The sequence below is a fragment of the Bos indicus genome, chromosome 5 (genome assembly GCF_029378745.1).
Source record: "Bos indicus isolate NIAB-ARS_2022 breed Sahiwal x Tharparkar chromosome 5, NIAB-ARS_B.indTharparkar_mat_pri_1.0, whole genome shotgun sequence".
NCBI classification, from domain to species: Eukaryota; Metazoa; Chordata; class Mammalia; order Artiodactyla; family Bovidae; genus Bos; species Bos indicus.
In genome coordinates, this window is record NC_091764.1 from 10,341,851 (window position 1) to 10,364,992 (window position 23,142).

At 35.7% G+C, this 23,142-nt stretch overlaps 1 protein-coding gene, 1 long non-coding RNA gene and 1 other non-coding gene across 4 annotated transcripts in view; 1 reads left to right on the top strand and 2 right to left on the bottom strand.

The window, feature by feature from the left end:
- Window positions 1–23,142, top strand: part of PTPRQ (protein tyrosine phosphatase receptor type Q) — a 234,588-nt gene that overhangs the window by 191,254 nt on the left and 20,192 nt on the right. The window contains exons 36-38 of the mRNA XM_070788855.1: window positions 6,566–6,647; window positions 9,660–9,750; window positions 14,693–14,769. Coding sequence (XP_070644956.1) covers window positions 6,566–6,647; window positions 9,660–9,750; window positions 14,693–14,769 — 250 coding nt within the window. The remainder of the gene's footprint in view (window positions 1–6,565; window positions 6,648–9,659; window positions 9,751–14,692; window positions 14,770–23,142) is intronic.
- LOC109558939 (uncharacterized) overlaps window positions 1–23,142 on the bottom strand; it is an 85,626-nt gene that overhangs the window by 22,473 nt on the left and 40,011 nt on the right. The window lies entirely within an intron of this gene.
- LOC139183328 (U6 spliceosomal RNA) lies at window positions 17,656–17,760 on the bottom strand. The gene has a single exon (XR_011566928.1). It is a non-coding gene; the product is annotated as a U6 spliceosomal RNA (small nuclear RNA).

Below are 23,142 nucleotides of genomic sequence, written 5' to 3' on the forward strand. Positions count from 1 at the left end.
CTTTAAACACCTCTACGTAAATCAACACAGTTAAAATATAGTCGCCTTTCAAATCTGGTTTTTTGAGGTTACCTGCTAACCCCTGAGAGAGTAATTTCTGTGCTTACCTGCCTGCCTGTCCTTTTAGATGCTGTTATGTCATCTGTCTGCTCTTCATTAAGTCCTCTCCCCGAGAACCTCTGCCGACCTCCCCACAAAGCTGTCGGCAGTTTCTTCATCCTCTTTGCTGCGTCTGCCCTCTTGCCCCTGAGGTAACCAGGTTTAGGACTACAATTTTAATTTAGAATACATGGTTTACAAAATAAGAATCTGTCAAGAGTTTGCTTTCACATGTGCTTAGTAATAAGGAAAATTCAACTCTTGCCACCCTGGAAATCTGACATCACCTCTTTGACGACAGCAAGAACGTTGCTTTCCTGTATGTATCTAGAATCCATTTCACCTTGTTTGCATGAAAGAAATATCAGTTGGGCCTCTACAAGTGCCAGGGTCTGAATACTGTGATAAAAAATTACATTACTCACTTATTAACGTGGCATGTTTACCTTATAAAGTGAAGTTCTAGAGTCAGCTGTACAGTCCTAGCCATTGGTTGGGATAATATTTTTAATTTGTACTAAAGACCAGAGAAAAGTCATTGGTGATTTGATAAGAGTCTGAAAGAATACTAAAGCCTATAATGAATAAAAACAATAGGAAAAAATAAAAATTAAGATCCTTTTGAAAGCATTACAGTAAATGCTTTGGATAAGTAACACAGTCATTGTAGAAATAAATGTGGACATTGGAAAAATTAATGAATTGAAATACATAAACCAAAAAGCTCACACTCAATATTTTATGAAACTTAGAAAAATCAATTAACATGTTTTACCAGATTATTCAAAAATTTTCGCTGAAAATGAAGTACATATTAGTGTGAAAAGTACATATTTTTACAGTAAAGGCAGTAAAATTTTGAACCTAACTTAAAACTGGTTAAGTAGAAAACACAGCTTCTTGCCACTGCTAATGCTGAGTTAAGCTGCCCATCTATAGGCTATCATCTGTAGCTCTCTATTTGGACTATATTTTAATTCCCTATAGATTTCAACTAATTGACCTTGAGGGAAAGCTGAGTCTCTGTGACAATATGGTCTTCAATCACCACTGCCAACATAAATAAATGGTTCCTCTCTGGATCTATCAAGAGTAATCTGAGTGGAATTTAAGTTTTTGATAGACTTTGAAAAAAAAATGAGCCCAGACATGAAATAATACCCTTTTCAACAAAAAGGCATAGGATTTAAGCTAAGATTCATGTAATAAAACGTGTTTAGCCCTTTATATTAGACATTGGTCAGTTATCTTACTGAAATCTGGACAATCCCCAAATTGATTTACACACTAATGAATATGATTTGACAGTATCCTTCACTATTGTGAGTGAATAAGTACTCTTATTCACCAAAGTGTCTAAAACACTCTCCATGTACCCAGTTTTTAAGTTTTTTTAAATGTTAATAAAAAGTATTTTTGAGTCTCTTTGAGTATGTCTATAGATCACTTTATTTGAAATAGCACTCCTGAAATGACATTGTTGATTTTCATACACATTAATTTCTGTGAGTTTTTTTATGCTTATCTAACCAAATAATTTTCCATAAAGGAATTTAATTTCTTCATCAGTGCATTTTCTTCATAGTATATGCCATCTCCTTTTCCACTTCCCTGCATAATTGTCCAAATTACTATTTTTCCCTGTTTACAAGTAAAACTTTAAAACTTCAAAGAAAAATAAAATTTAGAATGCAGTCAGTACTTGAGAAAAATACACTTGTTCAATATGAGGCTAAGAATCAAGGCAATGACAAGGAGACTACAAACAAAAATAAGGGAAAAAAAAACTAATTGTTATTTGAAACAGGTAATTTATGCCAAAATATCTTCTCAATTTTAAGCTGTCTAGGTAGGTATTTATTTCAGTTCACACATAATTGTGAGATAAGCACAGACTGGAAAATTTCGTAAAAACGGTCTATGTGACGCCTTGTTTCTCACATTATGTAAAAACAGATGTGAAGAACAGCATATGTAAAATGACTGGGTTTAAGGGAGAGATACTGAAAAGTAAACAAAGCCAAAACAGATCTTGTTTTATTAAATCTATTATCTAAATTACTTGTGCAGACAAGAGCAATTTTATTGTTCATGTAACTTCCTGAGTATCTAGCACCTGTTAACCTCTGTTGTGAGAGGATTTGATACGGCTTTGTTTAGACCTGTATACTGTTTACTGATGCATCTGTTGATCATATTTAAGCCCTTGAGTAGCATCTCATGAGAATTCTCAATTAATATCTTTGTGGAAAATTCATTTAATTCAGATATTCTCTCATAATAATCAGAGCACTTGTATTTAGTTTACTATGTATCTTTAGTCTAAATTCATCCACAGTTGTATATTTAACAATGACTTATTCACTGTCTACTACAAATAAGTTTATGAGCGGCTTGCAGTAAGCCAGATGTTAACCCTGCCCCTGCCTTCAAGTAATACATGAACCTCAACGCATGGGTCCTTAATACATGTACTTATATAGCCATGATAGAAGATGGAAGGTGATTTGTCCATAGAAGTTTAGTTTCATAGAAGGAAGAAATTATGTTCTCTGTAATAGAATAGGGTAAGGTCCTTAGAGGAGTTAACATCTGAATTAGCTATTAAGCAATCAGCAGCATCTGGTTGTGGTAAGACACCTGGAATGGAGAAACTAATAGAAAATATCTGTGGTGTAAACAGGGTAATGTGAGGGGTAGCTATAAAGAATAATGTAAAAAATGCAGGCACAGTTAGAAGTGCTTTCACATGATAATATGAAAAGAGAATTATTACAGCCTTTATACTATTAGGGATTAATTTATAATTTGAGTTGAGAACTAGGAAACCGACCTTTTGATCACTCTTTATTCTGGGACTCTGATTAGGAAGAATAGGAAATCTCCCTGCTTAAATTAGCACAATCTAGTCTTCCCAGTTTTGAGTAAAATTTAGGATATTCTTTTAGAAACAAAAAAAACTCATTCTTTTTATCAGTTTAGAAACAAAAAAAAATTCATCCTTTTTATCAGTATCAATTGTAGAATAGGTCTGTAGAAGGAACTTGAGTTTCACAATAAAACTAGAACTAGTAATTATAATAGCAATGATAGCAAACAACATTTACATATTGCTTCCAAAGTCAGGGGTAGAAATTTCCTAGCATTTTACATATATGAGCTTGATTTACATATATTTGCCTTATTGTCTAAACTAGGAACTAAGAAAGGTTGAGGTAACTTACTCAAAATAATATAGCTGGTAATTGTTGGAACAGGTATTTGAAGCCAAAAGGGACACTGTATTTTGTAAGAATTCACAAATATTCACTCAAATCTAGTAGCCAGGTATAGTTTAAAATCACTATCTCTATACACCTAAAACTGACATTACATTGTAAATCAACTATACTCCAAAAAAGAAAACAAAAACAAAAAAATCTGTAATCTCTAAAGAGATCTTTCAAATGTAAAATAATAAAATCAACCTTCTGTAGAGTTCTTCACTGAAAAGACAGACTATAAAGATCAAATATTAATAATTTTTAAATAAGAACAGATCATTAGTGAAAATAGAACAAGGATTTGAGTAATAATTATCTGGTGCTTCAGCTATTTCTTGCTCTACAAACTAGCTCTATTTCAGGTTCTAGATAGCCCAGAAAAAATATTTTTGCCAGTACTACCTCAAATAACCCTGGATCCTCTGGAAAAAGAAAATCTCCCCACCACAGCATGGTTATCTGACAGTCCTTAAAAAGATGAATCACAAGCTTGTCACTAAAGCAGATGTGATGTTTGAACTCCACCATTCATAAACTGAATAATGTTCCCTGATATTAGAAAAGTGATCTCTACACAAGAATTTCCAGTTCTGCATGGTAACAGAGACATCGATCTTGTTAATTCAAGTATCTCGTTCATTTCTATCTTAAACTCAGTTCTGAAGATTTGCCCAGCCTGACCCCCATTCCTTTCCTGTTTCTGAAGAGTATTGTGGCATCAGAACATTAGGGTACCAAGCACCTTAAAGAGCTTGGGTAGTGTGGGTCTTTTTTGTTCTTCAGTCACCAAATCATGTCCTACTCTGCGATCCATGGACCGCACTACACCAGGCTTCCCTGTTCCTCACCATCTCCCGGAGTTTGCCCAAATTCATGGCCATTGAATTGGTGTGGATCTAGCTCATGGTTGCCTTTTCTTGCTGGTCTTTGCTGAGGGGTAATTATTTTCTATGGGGACTGATATGCTGCCCAAGTTCCCACTGCATGTGTCGGAAGTCAGGACCTCCAGTTCATATACTTCGTCTTCCTATCCTCAAATTAAGGAATTTTCTGATTCAATATCTCATTCAGTCATCTCCATATCCATCCTTCTCCAGGGGATCTTCCCCACCCAGGGATTGAACCTAGGTCTCCCGCATTGTAGACAGATTCTTTACCATCTGAGCCAACAGGGAAGCCCATCTATCTAGTCAGGATTTCTCTGTTGCCTCCTTAGAATCACTCTAAGGTGTTGTGAGAAACCCACTAGCTCATCCACCAAGACACTGCTCTGAAAGTGAAAGTGAAGTCGCTCAGTCTTGTCCGACTCTTTGCGACCCCATGGACTGTAGCCTACTAGGCTCCTCCATCCATAGGATTGTCCAGGCAAGAGTACTGGAGTGGGTTGCCATTGCCTTCTCCAGGAGATCTTCCCAACCCAGGGATTGAACAGGGGTCTCCTGCATTGTAGGCAGACGCTTTAGCATCTGAGCCACCAGGGAAGTCTTTGCTCTAGTAATGCTATATATCACTGTGATGCCATGCTGATGATGAGTTGCTCTACTAGGTTATACCCTGTGGAGCTGAGAGAGACTTCCTTCTGCCCGGGGACACCTACAGCATTAATGAAGAATTCCTTCTTTCTTCTTGATAACAATTACTACAGCACCCCTGTATTTTTCACCAATTCCTGCACTGTAATAAAATATACTCTGACTCATGTTTTCTTCACTGAACAAACCCCTTTGTGACCATTTTCATAGTATTTATTAAGCCACAGTCTTCCATCTATTTTTTCATTTGTCCTTTACTTCAAAATCCACATCCTCTTACATTTGTCACTTAAGAAATCTGGTAAGATTATCCCTGATATTTAAAATTATAAACTTTGATAAAGGTGTATGTTCATTTTATTTCATACTTTGTGCCTTTTGTGTTTTTTTGCAGTGCTAATTTGTTGCGCATGACAAATGTGTTATTAAAGATACACCCATCTCTGAATTTGGGCATTGCACAGTCTATTTAGCTGTTTAAAATTATTTCAATTTTTAGAGTATAAATAACTGGACTAATGAACTGTCACAAAAATGTATAAAGTAACTGAAATGACTGTCATTTTTTATGGTTATATATTCACAAAGACTCAGGAAACAAGATTTAGTCAATTTGATGTCATTTTTCAATCACCTTCCTTTATTCAGCATTCTTCATGGACAAATAAAAAAGTTTCACTCACATTTACATTTTTAGGGCAATAAATACTATGCAATATATTAAAAAGTGACCTGTACCAATGTAATGCCCCAAATGCCCAGCAATATAAAACATTACCTTCTTAGCTTGAGAGAAAAGCCAAATTATTATTTGGCCATATTTGGGTCCAAATAATATAATTTCAAAAATGATGTAGAATTTAAAATAATGATCACATATCAGTTAAAGGTATAGCATGTTATAACTGCTGGTTTACCATGTTTTTCTAATTTTAATCCAGAACTCAAGAGCTGTATCCTCAACTCATAATGCGTTTAACACAATCTCTGTTGCAGGTTACTTAGTTATAGAAAATCCATCAAGTAAGTTTGTTAAGTATCTTTTCTTCTTTTTGAATACCAACTCTAGATTCCCTGATTCAATGAATCTTAATGTGTGGTTCCTTTTTTGTATGTTTGGTAGAAAAACCTCCAAGCTGGATATAAATCATAAAAGCATGACTAATTGCATGGTAACTGGAGAAATGCTTTCTCTCTCTCTGGGGTGAAGCCTGCATGTCTGTATTTTAGCTTGGGAAGTAATACAGGGATATCTAAACTCCTTAGGGTTTAGAAACCATGTCATTATGAGAATGAGGTCACTGCAATATTTTATATCTTCTAAAACCTTGTAATGTATAAAATGTTCTCTGTATGACAAAGAGGTATTATATGCATTAGGATTCAATGATAACTTTATGCCCTTACATTTACTTGAAAAACTTTCTTCATTAAAATGTGCAATCATTCATTTAAAGTCACTTAAAATTTGAAGGATTTCTGTACCATGAAATACAGGGAAAGTGAACTCAAAGAGGGAAAGCTAATTTTGTAAATATGACAGGGTGACTTTAAAGGGCTGTGTGGTTTTGAAATGTCCTGTGTCCTCTTAACTGGTCAACTATAAAGGCAGATTAAAGGGAAAGAACTGAACCTAACCTAACTCCATTTTATACCTTTCTTTGCTTGGAGGCCGATAAGCAAGAAATCCTTCCTGCAACATGTTGAAGAGCTTTGCACAAACAACAACCTAAAGTTTCAAGAGGAATTTTCGGTATGTTTCCAGCAGTTGTCACAACATTGCCAGACCTCCAGTCGTTTCATGTGTCACATTTCATGTCCCGTTTAAGCTTGCAAGGCCATGCAGGACTCTGGCCGTGATAATCAATACCCAATTACCAGGTTGATTGTTTGGATAGTAACACTACACTGAGCAGCCTCTGGTGCAACCTGAACAGAATTATTCACCTACTGTGTCAGAAAAAGGTGCTGCTCCTCAGACTTCCCCCAGCAAGGGCAACCCGGCCCCGTTTGCTCTCTGCTCATCACCCAGATGTAGAGGCAACCCTAGAATGCTGGACGCATTGGTTTTTGTGTGTGTGCAAGGTTTGGGTGGTACCATATATTTCAATAACTTTTATATTTAGAAACTAAATAAGTTCATTTCATATTTGCCTGCTTAGTTTATGTTAGTGGTATAGAAGAGCCTGAGAACAGAATTTGATGTTTCCAGAAATTATAAAAAACAATGTTTTTTAGAACTGTACAAAAATAGATAAATAACACCTGTGCTTTACAGGCTTATTTTTAAATCATGGAATAAGTGCTCTATCACATTAAAGAGAATATATGAAGTTAAGAACTTGTCACTTTAAGACTATTTGAAAGTTAGAACATTAATTTTATTGCTTTTAGCATTTTATATATCTACAAAATTGAAATTACATTAAAAACATAAGGCGTGTCTTAGATCTACAAGTTATCTTAAAATCTGTGAGCCCCTTTCCTGACTTATTTTGTATGAGAAAAATAAAAACAGATTTCTAAATGTTACCAAATATTACTGTTTTTTCATGAACGTTTTAGTGTGTGAACAAAACTCAAACAATTGGCTTGGATAATTCAGGACTGTAATATTTCAGTCTCTCAGGGAGTAATAACAAAAATGTGAGAAGATTAATGGTATTTCCTACAGCTTTTTGGTTATGCTTCTTAAATATTGATCTGGACTTAACAAAATCAGTGGTACCATAAAACTCTTCATAGCATTTATACAGCAAGAGCTTTCAAGTTTTCAGGAACCAAAGGGTAGTTTCATTAGAATGTAGCAAATATAGTTCCATCATACATGACTGAGTATCTGAAAAGTTTTATTAGCAATAACATTTTCACATATACTGAGAAGGTTTAACTGTTTTGGAGATCATGGTTTTAAGTACTTGGGTTTTATATATGTTGTGTGTATATACTAAGTAAATATATATAAATATGTAAGGACATGCCTTTTAATTGCTTTCAATCCTACTGCTGTGTCAACTTTTAAAGCAAAACTTTTTAACAAATGCATCTTTGATGCATATATTTGATAAACCTTGTAACTCAGGTCATATTCGCTTACACCTTAAATATCAATAAGCTCCTATTTGCACTGATATATGTCAGTTCAGCATTTGATAGCTAGGTGACCTAAACTCTCTGTTCTTCAGTGTCCTCCATCTGTACCTATCTTACTGAGTTGTGAATACTAAACTGATTGAACGATGTGTAATACTAAGAACAGTGGCTGGTACAATAAGCATTTGCTATTACAATGATGATTTCTACCATAAAGAAGTTCATATTTATGATAAGAACTGCAGACGTGTCTAAGAAATCACAAATACAGAGTCCTGATAGAGATACGCAGAAAGAAGTGAGCCTCAACTCTGTCTGCAGAGCAATCAGAAAAGACTTTACAAAAAAGTGACCGGCCAGATGAACTTTAAGACAGAGCAGTAGTCCAATGAGTAGAGAAAGCGGAAAAGGTATTCTAGAGAGAAAGAGGGAATGCAAAAGCGTAAGGATGCAAAACAGTCTCACTCAGCTGTGATCCACTAACAAGCAGAAACAGAAGGAGAAAGAGCTAAGTATTAAGGAGGGTTGGTTGAAGCCCCATGTGCCCTGGTAAGAAGGCCACTGAGTGTAATATTACTAACCAAACAATCGACCTGGTAACTGAATATTGATTATCAAGGCCAGAGTCATTTCAATCTATAAATGGAAACTTCTGTAAACACAGAATAGAAGGTGATTCCAATTCACCTTTCTTTTCCCCTCTATTTGCCTCATATAAACATGCTGATATATAATCTCAAAACCTAACACAAGGAAGCTGTTCTAGGATTCCTCAATTGGTTAAAAATTTTTTGAAGCCTTTGGTGCCAGAACATCAGAATTCAGATGCTTAACCTTGTCCCTCTTCTCTAACACACATACATGCAAAAGACTGTCCAGAATTCTCGGAGGAAAAATAAGGGAGAAGGGAAAATTATCCAATTAAAACAATAATTTTTAACAATGCTGAAAAATTGCAAACCCCCCAGTTTTAGCACTTTTAAGGGAATCTGGTAAACTGAGACATTTCTAATATGGAAAACTATAAATTTCATAAATGTAAATCATCAGCTCGATAAAATAACCTATTTTCTTGCACAGCTTTTTAAATGATCAACGGATATCATCATTTTCCACCAAAATATCAATAACAGAGCTCCTTGACACTCCCTCAGTGTCTGACATTTCTTAATCACACCTTTGCATTCTGTTATCGATTTAACAATGCCCACTGAGAACAGGAATTGACCTTTGGCATCTTCTCAAACTGACCAATGTTGTACCAATTAATAGGCATGAAATCACACTGCCCAAGGAGAAAAAACAAAAAATAAATCACCAACTCCCTTCCCCTACTAAGTAGATGTTGAAATATTAAATAATACACAGGGAATATTTGATGAAACCATCAGTAAAGTATGAAGGGAGTCGCTAACATGGTTGCCGCACCTCAGACTTGACAGAGGAGAGAAATCATGCCAGAGAAAGCAGGAGCCCAGAGGACCAGCTCTATGCAGGGTATTTTCAGTGTAAGTTCATCTAAGTTCTTTACTGTTCACTTGACCTCACTTCTGCAGTTATGAGAAGTGTTTTCATTTTAAAAATAAAATGACTTAGAATAGTCTTTTACTAAGTGGAACTTCGTGTTGACTTCTGAAATAAATCTAAACTTTGCAATGACTTCAATCCACAGGAATTACCAAAATTTCTTCAGGATCTCTCTTCAACTGACGCTGATCTGCCTTGGAACAGAGCAAAAAACCGCTTTCCAAACATAAAACCATGTATGTGTACATACTGTTTCTGCTTTTAGATACTGAAAGCTTTTCAAATGAGCACAAAATGCACTTTAGCATTCTTCTTAAATATGTGTTACATATTAATTGAATTATAATAATGCATTTTATTAGCAGCAACTTATAAATTGTATTTCTTTGGCTTTGTTAATATTGACTAAAGTTAATGAACGTGGGTTTCAGCTTGTTCACACAAGGTTTATTCATGCAGGTGTAAGAAACTGTAGCCCCAGTACTTTCTGAGCTTTGTAATTTAACCCCAGGAACAAACCTCTCTCATATCTTCCTATAGACCTAGTTCTCAAATGAAGAGAGAAAGTTCATGTGTAACTGTGCGCATTACTTTCCTTAAGAGCATGGCAGTGCTTTGTAAAGGAATATAAAAAAGTGCATTGCAAAATATTTGTTGAAGATCAGAGTAAATGTGTGATTACCAGGGTTGGTTTTTACAAAGGAAGCAGCTTATGCTTTACCACAGTCAACATTTTTCAATCAGTAAGAAACCGTAGTACATGCCACGCTGTTATTATGTCCTTAAATGTCATTAAAACGAATGTGTATACTGATGTGGAAAAAGCAAACCATATTATTGATGTAAGAATTAGTAGTAATATGAAAGAAAAAACATAGCATTCCTCTTTAAATGCTGTGTTTGCTATATTTTTCAACATGTTATCCTACTAAGTATATTCTGATTCAATACATTTTTATATTATAAAATTAAAAAGTGATATGTTAAGTTCTGAAATGCTGTCAATATTGTTTCAAAGTCTAGAGTTTTAAAATATTCCTAATTTTAGAGTTAGTGTATATATATTTTTCTATGTTCTATGCCTTTTCAAAACTGTATTGGGGAAAATTCCATACATATAAAAATTGAACTCTTCTGTCTAGAAAGATACAGACTTTGAGAAATATGTAATCACAGAAGGTAAAATCATAAGGATATGGATAGTCCCCCCCAAAAATGGACCATATTGTGTTATTCTAGAACTAGAGGATAACTGAGGCATGAAGTAAACAAATTTAGGGAAACATGATCTAGAAGTCAGTAACCTAATGGAATCTGTTAATTCCCAAGAATTAGAAAAGGATGAAAATACAAATAGCTTTAATCACCTAAAATCCTTCCCGGAACAAAACAAATCATAGGTAAATGGCTTTAAGAGTAAGTTGACAAATAAGGCATCTTTGTAGGAAATAAGGAATGTTAGTATTACATCCCTAAATTCCTCTGGCATGACCTTTCTTAATAAGTCGTTTTGTTTTCCCTTTTAGAGAGTTAACCTGGATGGGATACATCCTAAGATTAAGAGAGATGGAAAGTCTCAGGTTTTTATATTCATCCATATCTAAATTTCCTTCAGATTCTCTGCTTCATGCTTAATGATATCCTGTGAAAATAAATATACAATCAAACTGTCTGATTGAAGGACAGTTACTATGGAATATTTAATATTTATTTACAATAGTGTATGCGGCTAAAGTAATGTATATCACTGTATATCATTATATATAGGTAGATGAAACATATCTAGCTTATTTCCAAAGATGGAAGCATATCTGACTTTAAATATATAAAAATTTGGTATGTGAGATTTTTTTATATGTAACATTTTGATCTTTTGTTGTTAAGATTTCAGTGCATTATTTTCTGGGTTCACATAATGGCCATTAAAGTCATACAGTGCTAGCTTGCTAGCACTTACAGCATAAGGAGAATATAACTAAACAAACATCCTTAAAATAAGGAGAACTGAGGAGTAAGACAATCCCAATATCTGAGGCTAAGACAAAAATAACTAGTGATGGCTAAGACAATAAATAACTGTAAATCAAGGATGTTTGGGAATATCATAAGCATTGCATACATTTTTTTCCACCTTTGCTAGAGCCAAAGGGATAATATCCAATTATTTTCTGTTTTTTCTTGATTTCAGTAAAGAAAACTTAGTAATTTTTCAAATAATATTCTACATCCACATCCGATATCCTTTAATGGGTTTTGGGGGTAAAGTTTTTTCTTAACTGTCCTCTTAAAGAACTGGAAGTTCTATAAGAAATAATTTTATTAGGCATAATTTTATACTTTTCAATAATTTTATTAAGAATTTATTAATTCAACTAGTACATACTACTTGCTGTATAGTAAAATGACTAAAAACGTGGGCTCTAATCAAACTTCCTGGGTTGCGTTTCTGTTTACCTAACAACTACTTTAGTTGCTGGATATTATTTAGTAACGTTGACCGCATAACTTTAAGGATTAGATAAAATAATCATGTAAATCACTTTACCCAATATAGAACACAGGAAGCTCTCAATCAGTATTAGTTCTTATGGTTGTTAGTAATCAGTAAATTGCTTATTTTTAAAAGCCTCTAAGTTTCTGGGTGACTAAAATTTAGTTACAGGCCCTTAGGGTCTATGGTCTGGAGATGACAAACCCACTTCCCTAATCTGGGTCGGAAGACAAGCTGTAAACTCACATCCTCTCATACGGGCAAACAGACCCATATGATCCCAGCTCCCTCCCACCATGACACATACACACACACAGAAAATGCAATACTTAAACTAATATATTCTCCCATTGTGTTTGCAGAGAAGCCATAAAGTTGAAGAAATGTTTTTTTTCTCCCATAGAGAATGAATTCATTTTAGTAGAGTCTGAATTTTAGCTTGAGCCAGCTAAGAGAGATCCACTGTTTCCCCTGAGTAATGTAGAAAGAAGGATTTCAAATATCACAGTGCATTTTAGAACATATTAGCTTACAGGGCTTTAAGATACTAGAATTAGCAGCAAATGTGTGCAGAAGAGATTTCCAAATCTCTGTTTGACAGGACACTGTGACCTTGAGAAGCGTTCCAACACCATGAATAAAAGTTTAGCTTGCTGTTGACTCAGTTCAGTTGACTCGGATAGTTCACTCAGATATTTAGTGAATAGAAAACTGATGGCTTCCCTTTCTTAGTTGCATGACTGGCCACAGCGTCATTAAGATTGGAACATCTTACAAAATTCAAAATCTTTGGGACAGAAATGGTTTGCGTAATCTGCTTGAATGATCCCCCTTCTTTGGATTCAAACACATTGGTTGGGTCATTATACTTAACCTAAAAATACAGCAAAGTCATTTAACATATAACATGTGCTTAATTCTAAGAACTTGAGAGTGTGTTCTGTGTTCCATACAGAGCTATACGTTTTATAAACTTTCATGTCTTCCTCAGAGGATTCTACAAAATAAATATTATAACTATATGTTATAGCTGAGGTAACAAAGAAACAGAGGAGGGAAACAATTCGCCCAGGGCCATAAACGGCAGATAGGCAGAGCGTCTGGATTCCCACTCAAACCCACTTTCCCATTTTTGCTCCACTGCTCACTGCCTTCCCAGGAAGGTTTGTTTTAAAACCTCAGAAGAATTTAGTGACAGATAACTTTGTATCATTTCTTTGTCTCGTGAAAGTTAGCACTGGACATTTCAACTATAATACCAATTTGGCAAAGATTCTCAGGGAAAAATAATTTTTGATACTTTTCTTTGAAGAAAAATAATGGGAAAACGGTTATCTAATTTTGCTAGACTGTAAAACAGTCTAAATAACAGTAATTCAAAGTTTGGTGTGAAAAAAAGAATAGACATCTAAATTAAAGAACTCCAGAAACAGACCTAAACACAGAGAAAACCAGTGTATGATACAGTGGTATTTTGAATAAGGGGTAAGGGTGCACTGTTTATTGTTCTAAATGGCAACAAACAATAAAACATAGATTTTCCCTCATTCTGTCCCCAAATAAAAGAAGCCCAATGGATCAAAAATCAAAATATTTAAAACAAGCAATAAAACCTATTAAAGCTCTGGAAGACACTATGAATGAATCTGTGAAGAATATTGGTGTGACAAAGCCTTTTGTATGTATCACGCAGAAAGCCACAGTGAAAAATGAGAACTTTGACTACAATACATATAAATTTTACGTATGGCAAGATAGCTAACAGATAAATTAAGTGAGTCAAAGACAAATGACAAAAAAATTTCCAATACATGTAACATTTTTAGTATAAAAATACTTTTAAAAAATTAAAATAGTATAATATGAAAAGGCAATTACAGAAAAGATATTTAAAATGGCCAATACACAAGCAAAGCAGCTCACTTTCACTCATAGTTAAGGCAATCAAAACAAATACTAAATCAATCTGTATCTCTCAGAAGGTCATAAATTAAAATCTTTAAGTAGTATCTCATGGTGGTGTTCAAACTGTTCAAACACTTTTGTTCAGAGTGAACTGATATAATTTGAGAACAATTCATCAGTCTTTCAAAATTTGAGAAGCACAGTATGATTTGGGGATTTTACTGCTGGTAATGTATTCTACAAATAGACTCCAACAGATATGCAAAATTTCAGTTATTTATTCAGCATTTTACAATAACAAAATGATATGATTTTCAATCATCCTGAAGAGCTAAATAAGTATGTTATATTCACAGTGAAATACTATACGATCTTTTAAAGTAATGAACTATTAGATCGGTAAAGGTATTTGTTCAGGCTTTTCCATAACATGTTACGGGCAAATTTGAGCAAACTTTATGGCCAACCCAAAAGATATTATTATTTGCACTAACATGGAAAGATATAGTTAAATAAAATTTTTTGCAGAATACAGGGACTAGCACCCCATTTGTGGTTAATTTTATATGACTATGTATAGAAAATCCTGGGAATAAATATGAGAACATATTAATAGTCATTGTCTTTAGGTTGTGGAAATATGGAATAAGAGAGAACTTCTACTTTAAAATTTTACAGCCATCTGTAATTTTCAAATATCAGAAACTTCTTTGTATTTTATAGAAAAAAGTAATGGTAATTTAAAAAGTAAATTAATATTAATATCTTATCTTTCCTTCTAGATAACAATAACAGAGTGAAGCTGATAGCTGATGCTAGTATTCCAGGATCAGATTATATTAATGCCAGCTATGTTTCTGTAAGTTGCTATTTTATATACATTTTTTAAAAACATGAGTACTGCAATAATGTTACTCTTCCAACTACTGAAAACAAGAAATTCATTGCAACCTGTATATATTTAATGTACCAGTTCTATACAACATTAAGTATATATACGATGTTTTATACATGGGGAAGTGGAAGCTCCAAATAGAGACTGCAATTTACCCAACAATCATTTCGCTAATAAGCAGCAGATGTCCAACTTCAAACTACATATCCCCTGGACTGTCCACTGTTTCCAGTGTTTGTCAGAAGATCCTTTAAGGTCAGCCAATTTTTCAAAGAAAATTAGTCAAATGGATAGTCATGTCCATATTATATAAAAACCCATTGTGCTCTTCTTCCCTTCGAGATTTTCAGTCCCTCAAGGGGACTATGATGTCATGTTCTTTCCACCCTCTATTACTTAGATAACGTGTACTCTTTTGCAGCCACTCAATAAACATATCTTAAGTGAACCAATGTGGGGTAAACTGTGATAAACATCACAAATAAATGCTTGCCACATAAGATCAAAAGTGGAACACAACCCGAGTGTTCCAAGGAGCTCCTTCTCCATGACTCTTGCTCTCTCAATGCTCACCGCTATCTTAGGAACACAGAAACCTTATATGCACCCAAGACCTCCACTTGGGTTGACACAACCATGAAATCTCAGAGGAGGAATTGCTCCTGTGGTTATTTAATCCAGTCACTTAGAAAATCTTTCTGAAAAACTACTGATAATTAGAGATTACCCTCTCTTGGCACAGATCACCTACTTCCTCCCTAAGGCAGATGATTCTATCTCTGAACTAATCAAATATACAGTTGTGGTTTGTTTTTAGAGAATTACAAATAAAAAGCTTAATTTCAGAAACTGAGTTCACCATGTACAAATACACTAAAACATAGTCAATGCAAATTCAGATTAATAATAAGTACAGTATCTTAACAAAATGACAACTTTTCTAAAAGGTAATAGGCAAATCAGTGACTTGGTTCACCCAGAATATTTAACTAGTTTGAGTTAAGAAAATGAACTCTTCTCTAGATGGGAAAGGAAAGGATGGAGCAACACGTAAGCAAAGCCCCAGTGGGACCAAATGAAACGGCAGGCCTGGGCCAGACGTTGAGGCAAAAAGTTTGAAGACGTTTTATTGTTAAAAGAAAAAAAAAAAAAAAAACAAATGATTACTGATCCTCCATCCTGATCCCTGGGATTCTAAACTACCCCACTGATGGCTATGGTACTGGCACAAAGACAGAAATATAGATCAATGGAACAAAATAGAAAGCCCAGAGATAAATCCACGCACATATGGACACCTTATCTTTGACAAAGGAGGCAAGGATATACAATGGATTAAAGACAATCTCTTTAACAAGTGGTGCTGGGAAATCTGGTCAACCACTTGTAAAAGAATGAAACTAGACCACTTTCTAACACGATACACAAAAATAAACTCAAAATGGATTAAAGATCTAAACGTAAGACCAGAAACTATAAAACTCCTAGAGGAGAACATAGGCAAAACATTCTCCGACATACATCACAGCAGGATCCTCTATGACCCACCTCCCAGAATATTGGAAATAAAAGCAAAAATAAACAAATGGGACCTAATTAACCTTAAAAGCTTCTGCACATCAAAGGAAACTATTAGCAAGGTGAAAAGGCAGCCTTCAGAATGGGAGAAAATAATAGCAAATGAAGCAACTGACAAAAAACTAATCTCAAAAATATACAAGCAACTCCTACAGCTCAACTCCAGAAAAATAAATGATCCAATCAAAAAATGGGCCAAAGAACTAAATAGACATTTCTCCAAAGAAGACATACAGATGGCTAACAAACACATGAAAAGATGCTCAACATCACTCATTATCAGAGAAATGCAAATCAAAAACCACTATGAGGTACCATTTCACGCCAGTCAGAATGGCTGCGATCCAAAAGTCTACAAGCAATAAATGCTGGAGAGGGTGTGGAGAAAAGGGAATCCTCTTACACTGTTGGTGGGAATGCAAACTAGTACAGCCACTATGGAGAACAGTGTGGAGATTCCTTAAAAAATTGGAAATAGAACTGCCTTATGATCCAGCAATCCCACTGCTGGACATACACACTGAGGAAACCAGAAGGGAAACAGACACGTGTACCCCAATGTTCATCGCAGCACTGTTTATAATAGCCAGGACATAGAAGCAACCTAGATGTCCATCAGCAGATGAATGGATAAGCAAGCTGTGGTACATATACACAATGGAGTATTACTCAGCCATTAAAAAGAATACATTTGAATCAGTTCTAATGAGGTGGATGAAACTGGAGCCTATTATACAGAGTGAAGTAAGCCAGAAAGAAAAACACCAATACAGTATACTAACGCATATATATGGAATTTAGAAAGATGGTAACAATAACCCCATGTACGAGACAGCAAAAGAGACACTGATGTATAGAACAGTCTTATGGACTCTGTTGGAGAGGGAGAGGGTGGGAAGATTTGGGAGAATGGCATTGAAACATGTATAATATCATGTATGAAACGAGTTGCCAGTCTAGGTTCGATGCATGATACTGGATGCTTGGGGCTGGTGCACTGGGATGACCCAGAGGGATGGTATGGGGAGGGAGGAGGGAGGAGGGTTCAGGATGGGGAACACATGTATACCTGTGGCGGATTCATTTCGATATTTGGCAAAACTAATACAATATTGTAAAGTTTAAAAATAAAATAAAATTAAAAAAACAAAAAACAAAAAAAAGAAAACCTAAAATACCTAACGCTATTCTTATAACTGTAATATAGCAATCTTCTTCACTGTTAATAAGCCACCTCTTCTAGAAAGAACTGTATGCATAATTTGATCAAATATAAATATGGATCACTTCATGAATTTGCCTGTCATTCCTGTGCAGCACCCACGCTAATCTTCTCTGTATCTTTCCAAGTTTAGTGTATGTGTTTGCTTATAGTATATGTGCTGCCGAAGCAAGCAGATACAGTTTTTTTAAAAACAAGATGTGTACTCTTAAATCTTGAGTGGTGGTGAAGTACCTACTTCAATTCTAATAGGTAGCAAGGTTAACTATGGTTCTCATTATGATTCTACAGATACCTGAAGCTTTCCTATACTGCCCATACTCCCATTTAAAAAAATTTTTTTTCTTATTCATCATCTTCTCACCTAGGCCTGCCATTTTATTTGGTCCCACTGGGGCTCTGCTTCTGTATTGCTCCATCCTTTCCCCAACATCAAACATAACCTGTCCTGTGTCCCACTCCCCACAAGCCTCTGTTAAGAGGGAAAAGAATTCATTCATTCCAAATTTTACTTTGGTTAGTAATTACTCCAAAATGACAATTGTCAGTTCAGTTCAGTCGCTCAGTCATGTCCGACTCTTTGCGACCCCATGAATCGCAGCACGCCAGGCCTCCCTGTCCATCACCAACTCCCGGAGTTCACTCAAACTCATGTCCATAGAGTCAGTGATGCCATCCAGCCATCTCATCCTCTGTCGTCCCCTTCTCCTCCTGCCCCCAATCCCTCCCAGCATCAGAGTCTTTTCCAATGAGTCAACTCTTCGCATGAGGTGGCCAAAGTACTGGAGTTTCAACTTTAGCATCATTCCTTCCAAAGAAATCCCAGGGCTGATCTCCTTCAGAATGGACTGGTTGGATCTTTTTGCAGTCCAAGGACTCTCAAGAGTCTTCTCCAACACCACAGTTCAAAAGCATCAATTCTTCAGCGCTCAGCTTTCTTCACAGTCCAACTCTCACATCCATACATGACCACAGGAAAAACCATAGCCTTGACTAGACGGACCTTTGCCAGCAAAGTACTGTCTCTGCTTTTTAATATGCTATCTAGGTTGGTCATAACTTTCCTTCCAAGGAGTAAGTGTCTTTTAATTTCATGGCTGCAGTCACCATCTGCAGTGATTTTGGAGCCCAAAAAATAAAGTCTGACACTGTTTCCCCACCTATTTCCCATGAAGTGATGGGATCAGATGCCATGATCTTAGTTTTCTGAATGTTTAGCTTTAAGCCAACTTTTTCACTCTCCTCTTTCGCTTTCATCAAGAGGCTTTTTGGTTCGACTCTTATCTACCAATTAAGTAGACACAAATGAATACTTCATAGCGTAAAAGGTTCATCTAGCTATGGGATGACAGTATAGGATATGAACATGATTAGGAAGGCAACCAGACAGTTTTAGGAGGTATAACTGAACCACACAGATTACATAAACAAAGGAATATTAATGAACCCCCAGTGTTCCCTCTACATAAACAAAGGAATATTAATGAAGTCCCAGTGTTCCCTCTAAATATTACCAGTTATCGGGAGACAATCATAATAGGAAGATACTGCAGAATGAACAATAAACTAAGCCTGAATATATACAGAATATACACATTCTTCTGTGGTCAAGTGATGTTGTAATGTAATAAACCTTACAACAAAGTCACCATGACCCACATGTAATGATATGCATCATCCTTACTGAGCTGCATAGTAAGCAGGTGCGGATGGAAAGCACTTTACATTAAGGCAAGTTCCAGGGAGATCCAGACCGCCGTGCGCTTGCTGCCACTTGGGGAGCTGGCCAAGCACGCCGTGTCCGAGGGCACTAAGGCTGTCACCAAGTATACCAGCTCCAAGTAAATATAATAGGCCTAGCCGCTGTTAACGGAGAAGGCAATGGCACCCCACTCCAGTACTCTTGCCTGGAAAATCCCATGGACGGAGGGCCTGGTGGGCTGCAGTCCATGGGGTCGCTAAGAGTCGGACACGAGTGAGTGACTTCACTTTCACTTTCAGTATTAAAGTGGGCAATATGCTTATTGCTTTTACTTTCAGGACAATCTCCTTTGTCTGGGATGTCGGGAGAAGTTGGAAATAAACTCATAATACTGTAGTGGCCTCTCACTTTTCCATCCCCAAGGTTAGGCCGTCTTCACTTCACAAACAGTAAAGACTTCTCAGAGTGAAGGACACCGCAGCTTCTCCCCACTCCCCGGTTTTCTTCCATGGCACCTCCATGTGAAAGTTCATGAACACTTGCTCCAGAAGCCAAAGATAGAGGCCATCTACAAATGGATTCTAGATTCCTATTTCTTTGGATGCTAGAAGAAAAAGGGAGAAGAACTATAGAGCGAGAGAAGAAAGCAAGATAAGTAGTGTTTAGATGGGGGGAAGAAATGAAATCTGAGGAAGGGAAAAGGGAATACCAGTAGGTGGTCTGAAGTATGTGCTTTGAGACTAGGAAACACCAGGCCAGGATCTGTAATTAGATTACTATTTGTTTACCTCTCAGGCCTTGGCTGTTCTTGGGAATTATACTCCTAAAGCTAGGAGTCAACGAGAAGCTGGAAATTTTTGATTAAGGATGGATCGTGGGAGAGAGGTAGAGAGGAAAATAAGTACTGCATCCTTGTAAATAGCCAATAGTTGTACAAGTGAGTTTAGAAATGTTTTCAAGAGAGCGAACAAGAACATTATGTAATGAGACAAGAGGAAGACTCCAACCTGCTAACCCAAATTATCTCCCCTGTCAACCTAAGATGCCTGAAATTACTTCAATTTGAGCATAGCTTTTACTATAGTTAGACTGAAGATTAAAGGCTATGATGCATATGAGCCATAATCATATCAGAAACATCAAATCTGATCTACGCTGATAGATTATAGTACCAAAGGATGTCGGATCCCTGAAACAGGGAAATGCAAGTGACTAGGAGACATATTTTATAAATTGATAAATTACACTTAATTGTCCTCACCCTTAAGACACTTTCTTCATTCGGCTTTTAGGACAACATTCCCTTGATTTTCCATCTACAGCTTTGACTCTTTCATCTCAGTCTCTCTGGTTCTCTCTTATCTCCTTGACTACCAAACACTGAAATTATCTAGAGCCCATTCCTTGAATTTGCTGCTTCTTTTCAAACTCATTTCCTTGATGATCTCAACCATTCTTGTGATTTTTAAGTAAGATCTATTCGCTGACTACTTTAATTTTTTTTAAATTTTATTTAATTTTTAAACTTTACATAATTGTATTAGTTTTGCCAAATATCAAAATGAATCCATCACAGGTATACATGTGCTCCCCATCCTGAACCCTCCTCCCTCCTCCCTCCCCATACCATCCCTCTGGGTCGTCCCAGTGCACTAGCCCCAAGCATCCAGTAAAATTATGTTTCTATTTGGACTTCTTTCTGAACTCCAAACTCATATACCCAATTGCCATGATGATGTTCCCACTTGAATATCCAAATAGGATTTCAAGTTTAATATGTCCATTGTGAATTCTTGATTTTCCTTTTAAGTCCGCTTATGCTAGGTGTGGGGAAAAAGGAACCTACCTGCCTACACTGTCGGTGGGAATGTAAATTAGTACAGCCAGTATGGAAAACAGTATGGAGCCTCCTTAAGACTAGAGTTAAATTCGAGTTACAAAATGATCCAGAAATCCCACTCCTGAGCATGTATCTGGAGAAAACTCGAATTTGAAAGGATAAATGCACTCCAGTGTTCACTGTCCACTGGTCGAGGAATGGATAAAGGAGATGTGATGAGTGTGTATTTATATATCACATATATGGTATATATGTGTGTATATATAAATACACACAGAATATTGGCCATAAAAAAGAATGAAATATGATATTTGCAGCAACATGGATGGACCTAGATATTGTCACACTAAGTAGAATTTCTCAGAAAGAGAAATACCATGTGATATTACTTATATGTGTAACTTAAAATATGATACAAATGAACTTAGTTATAAAACAGAAATAGACCCACAGACATAGAAAACAAATTTACGGTTATCTAAGGGGAAAGTGGGTGGGGCGGGATAAATTAGGGCTTTGAGATTAGCAGATACAATGTACTATATATATAAAACAACATACTCTACTGCATAGCACAGGGAATGATTTTCCATAAACTGCAATAAACTGTAACGAAAAAGAATATATATTATACATGTATAACTGAATCACTTTGCTTTACACCAGAAACACAACACTGTAAATCAACTAAATTTTAATTAAACAAATTTTTTAAAGTATGCTCATACTGAAGTTTTTTTTTTTCCCCATCTTTATTTGGAATCATTACTGACTCCTATCTTTCTTATACCCAGTATCTAATCCATAAGCAAATTCTCTTGGCTCTGTCTTCAAAATACACCAGATTTTATTACTTCTCACAATACCCACTCCTATCACCCAAACTGCATTCCTTGGTTGGATTGTTGCAATATTCCAACTACTCTCCCTCCTTTCCATTTTTATACCACTATCAGCTTGCTGTATAGAAACTAGAGTGGAACTATTAAACACACTCTATATATGTTCAGAATCTTTCACTGGCTTCCTGTATCACCCAGAGTAAAAACCAAACTCTTAAAACTACCTGCCCCAGGGCCTAAAGCACTGCTCCCTCCCGTCTCTTGTTCTCTCCAATGTCACCTTCTACTACCGTCCCCATTTGCAGTTCCTATAACACTCCAGACACACACCTGACTTGCTACCTGGAACACTTTTTCTCCAAATCTTGAAGGGCTTACCTCTTTCTGGTTCAAGTCTTTCCTCAGATTTCACCAATGAGCCTTTTCTGAACACCCTGTTTTCTGAAATTCTCTCTCATAGCATTTATCACTTTAAAAAAGCTATGTAAATCACTCATTTAATAGACCTGTTAACAGATTTAATGTCTATTTCCCATAACTGGTATATAAGACAAATCAGGGTAGGAATTTTCGTCAATGATGAATCCTCAGTTCCTAGACTAGTGCCTGGCACACAGTAAGCACTCATAAATATTATTTGAATGGAGGAGTGTGCATTTTAAAAGCTGTAAAGAAATTAAAATATTAATGGTGCTTCACTCTGGATAGTGAGATTACAGAGAAAGTCCATATTTTTTAATACATACTTCTGAATTTTCCTAACATTCTACACTGATTGTACAGTACTATTTAAACTAAAAAATAAAAAACCCTTTACAATGTAAATTACATACTCAAGTATTTCAACTTAGACTAGAAACACAGAAATGCTTTAGCACATAGTTTTTTTTGTTTGTTTTCCGCAGACTGAAGGTTTTGTTCCAGAAACTGTCATTGACTAGCACTGTGATTTGGGAAAAATCACCTGAAGTAGCTCATCATTCTTTAAAGTAAAACAAACTGGTTGGATTAGATTTTAGGACCACTTGAACTTTAAAATGTATACTATTCTGTATAATACTATATTCTCTGGCTACTGAGACAATTCAATTTAAAAATAAAATTCACCCTTAAACCTCATTCTTCAAAATATTTTGATGTTTGAAATAGATGT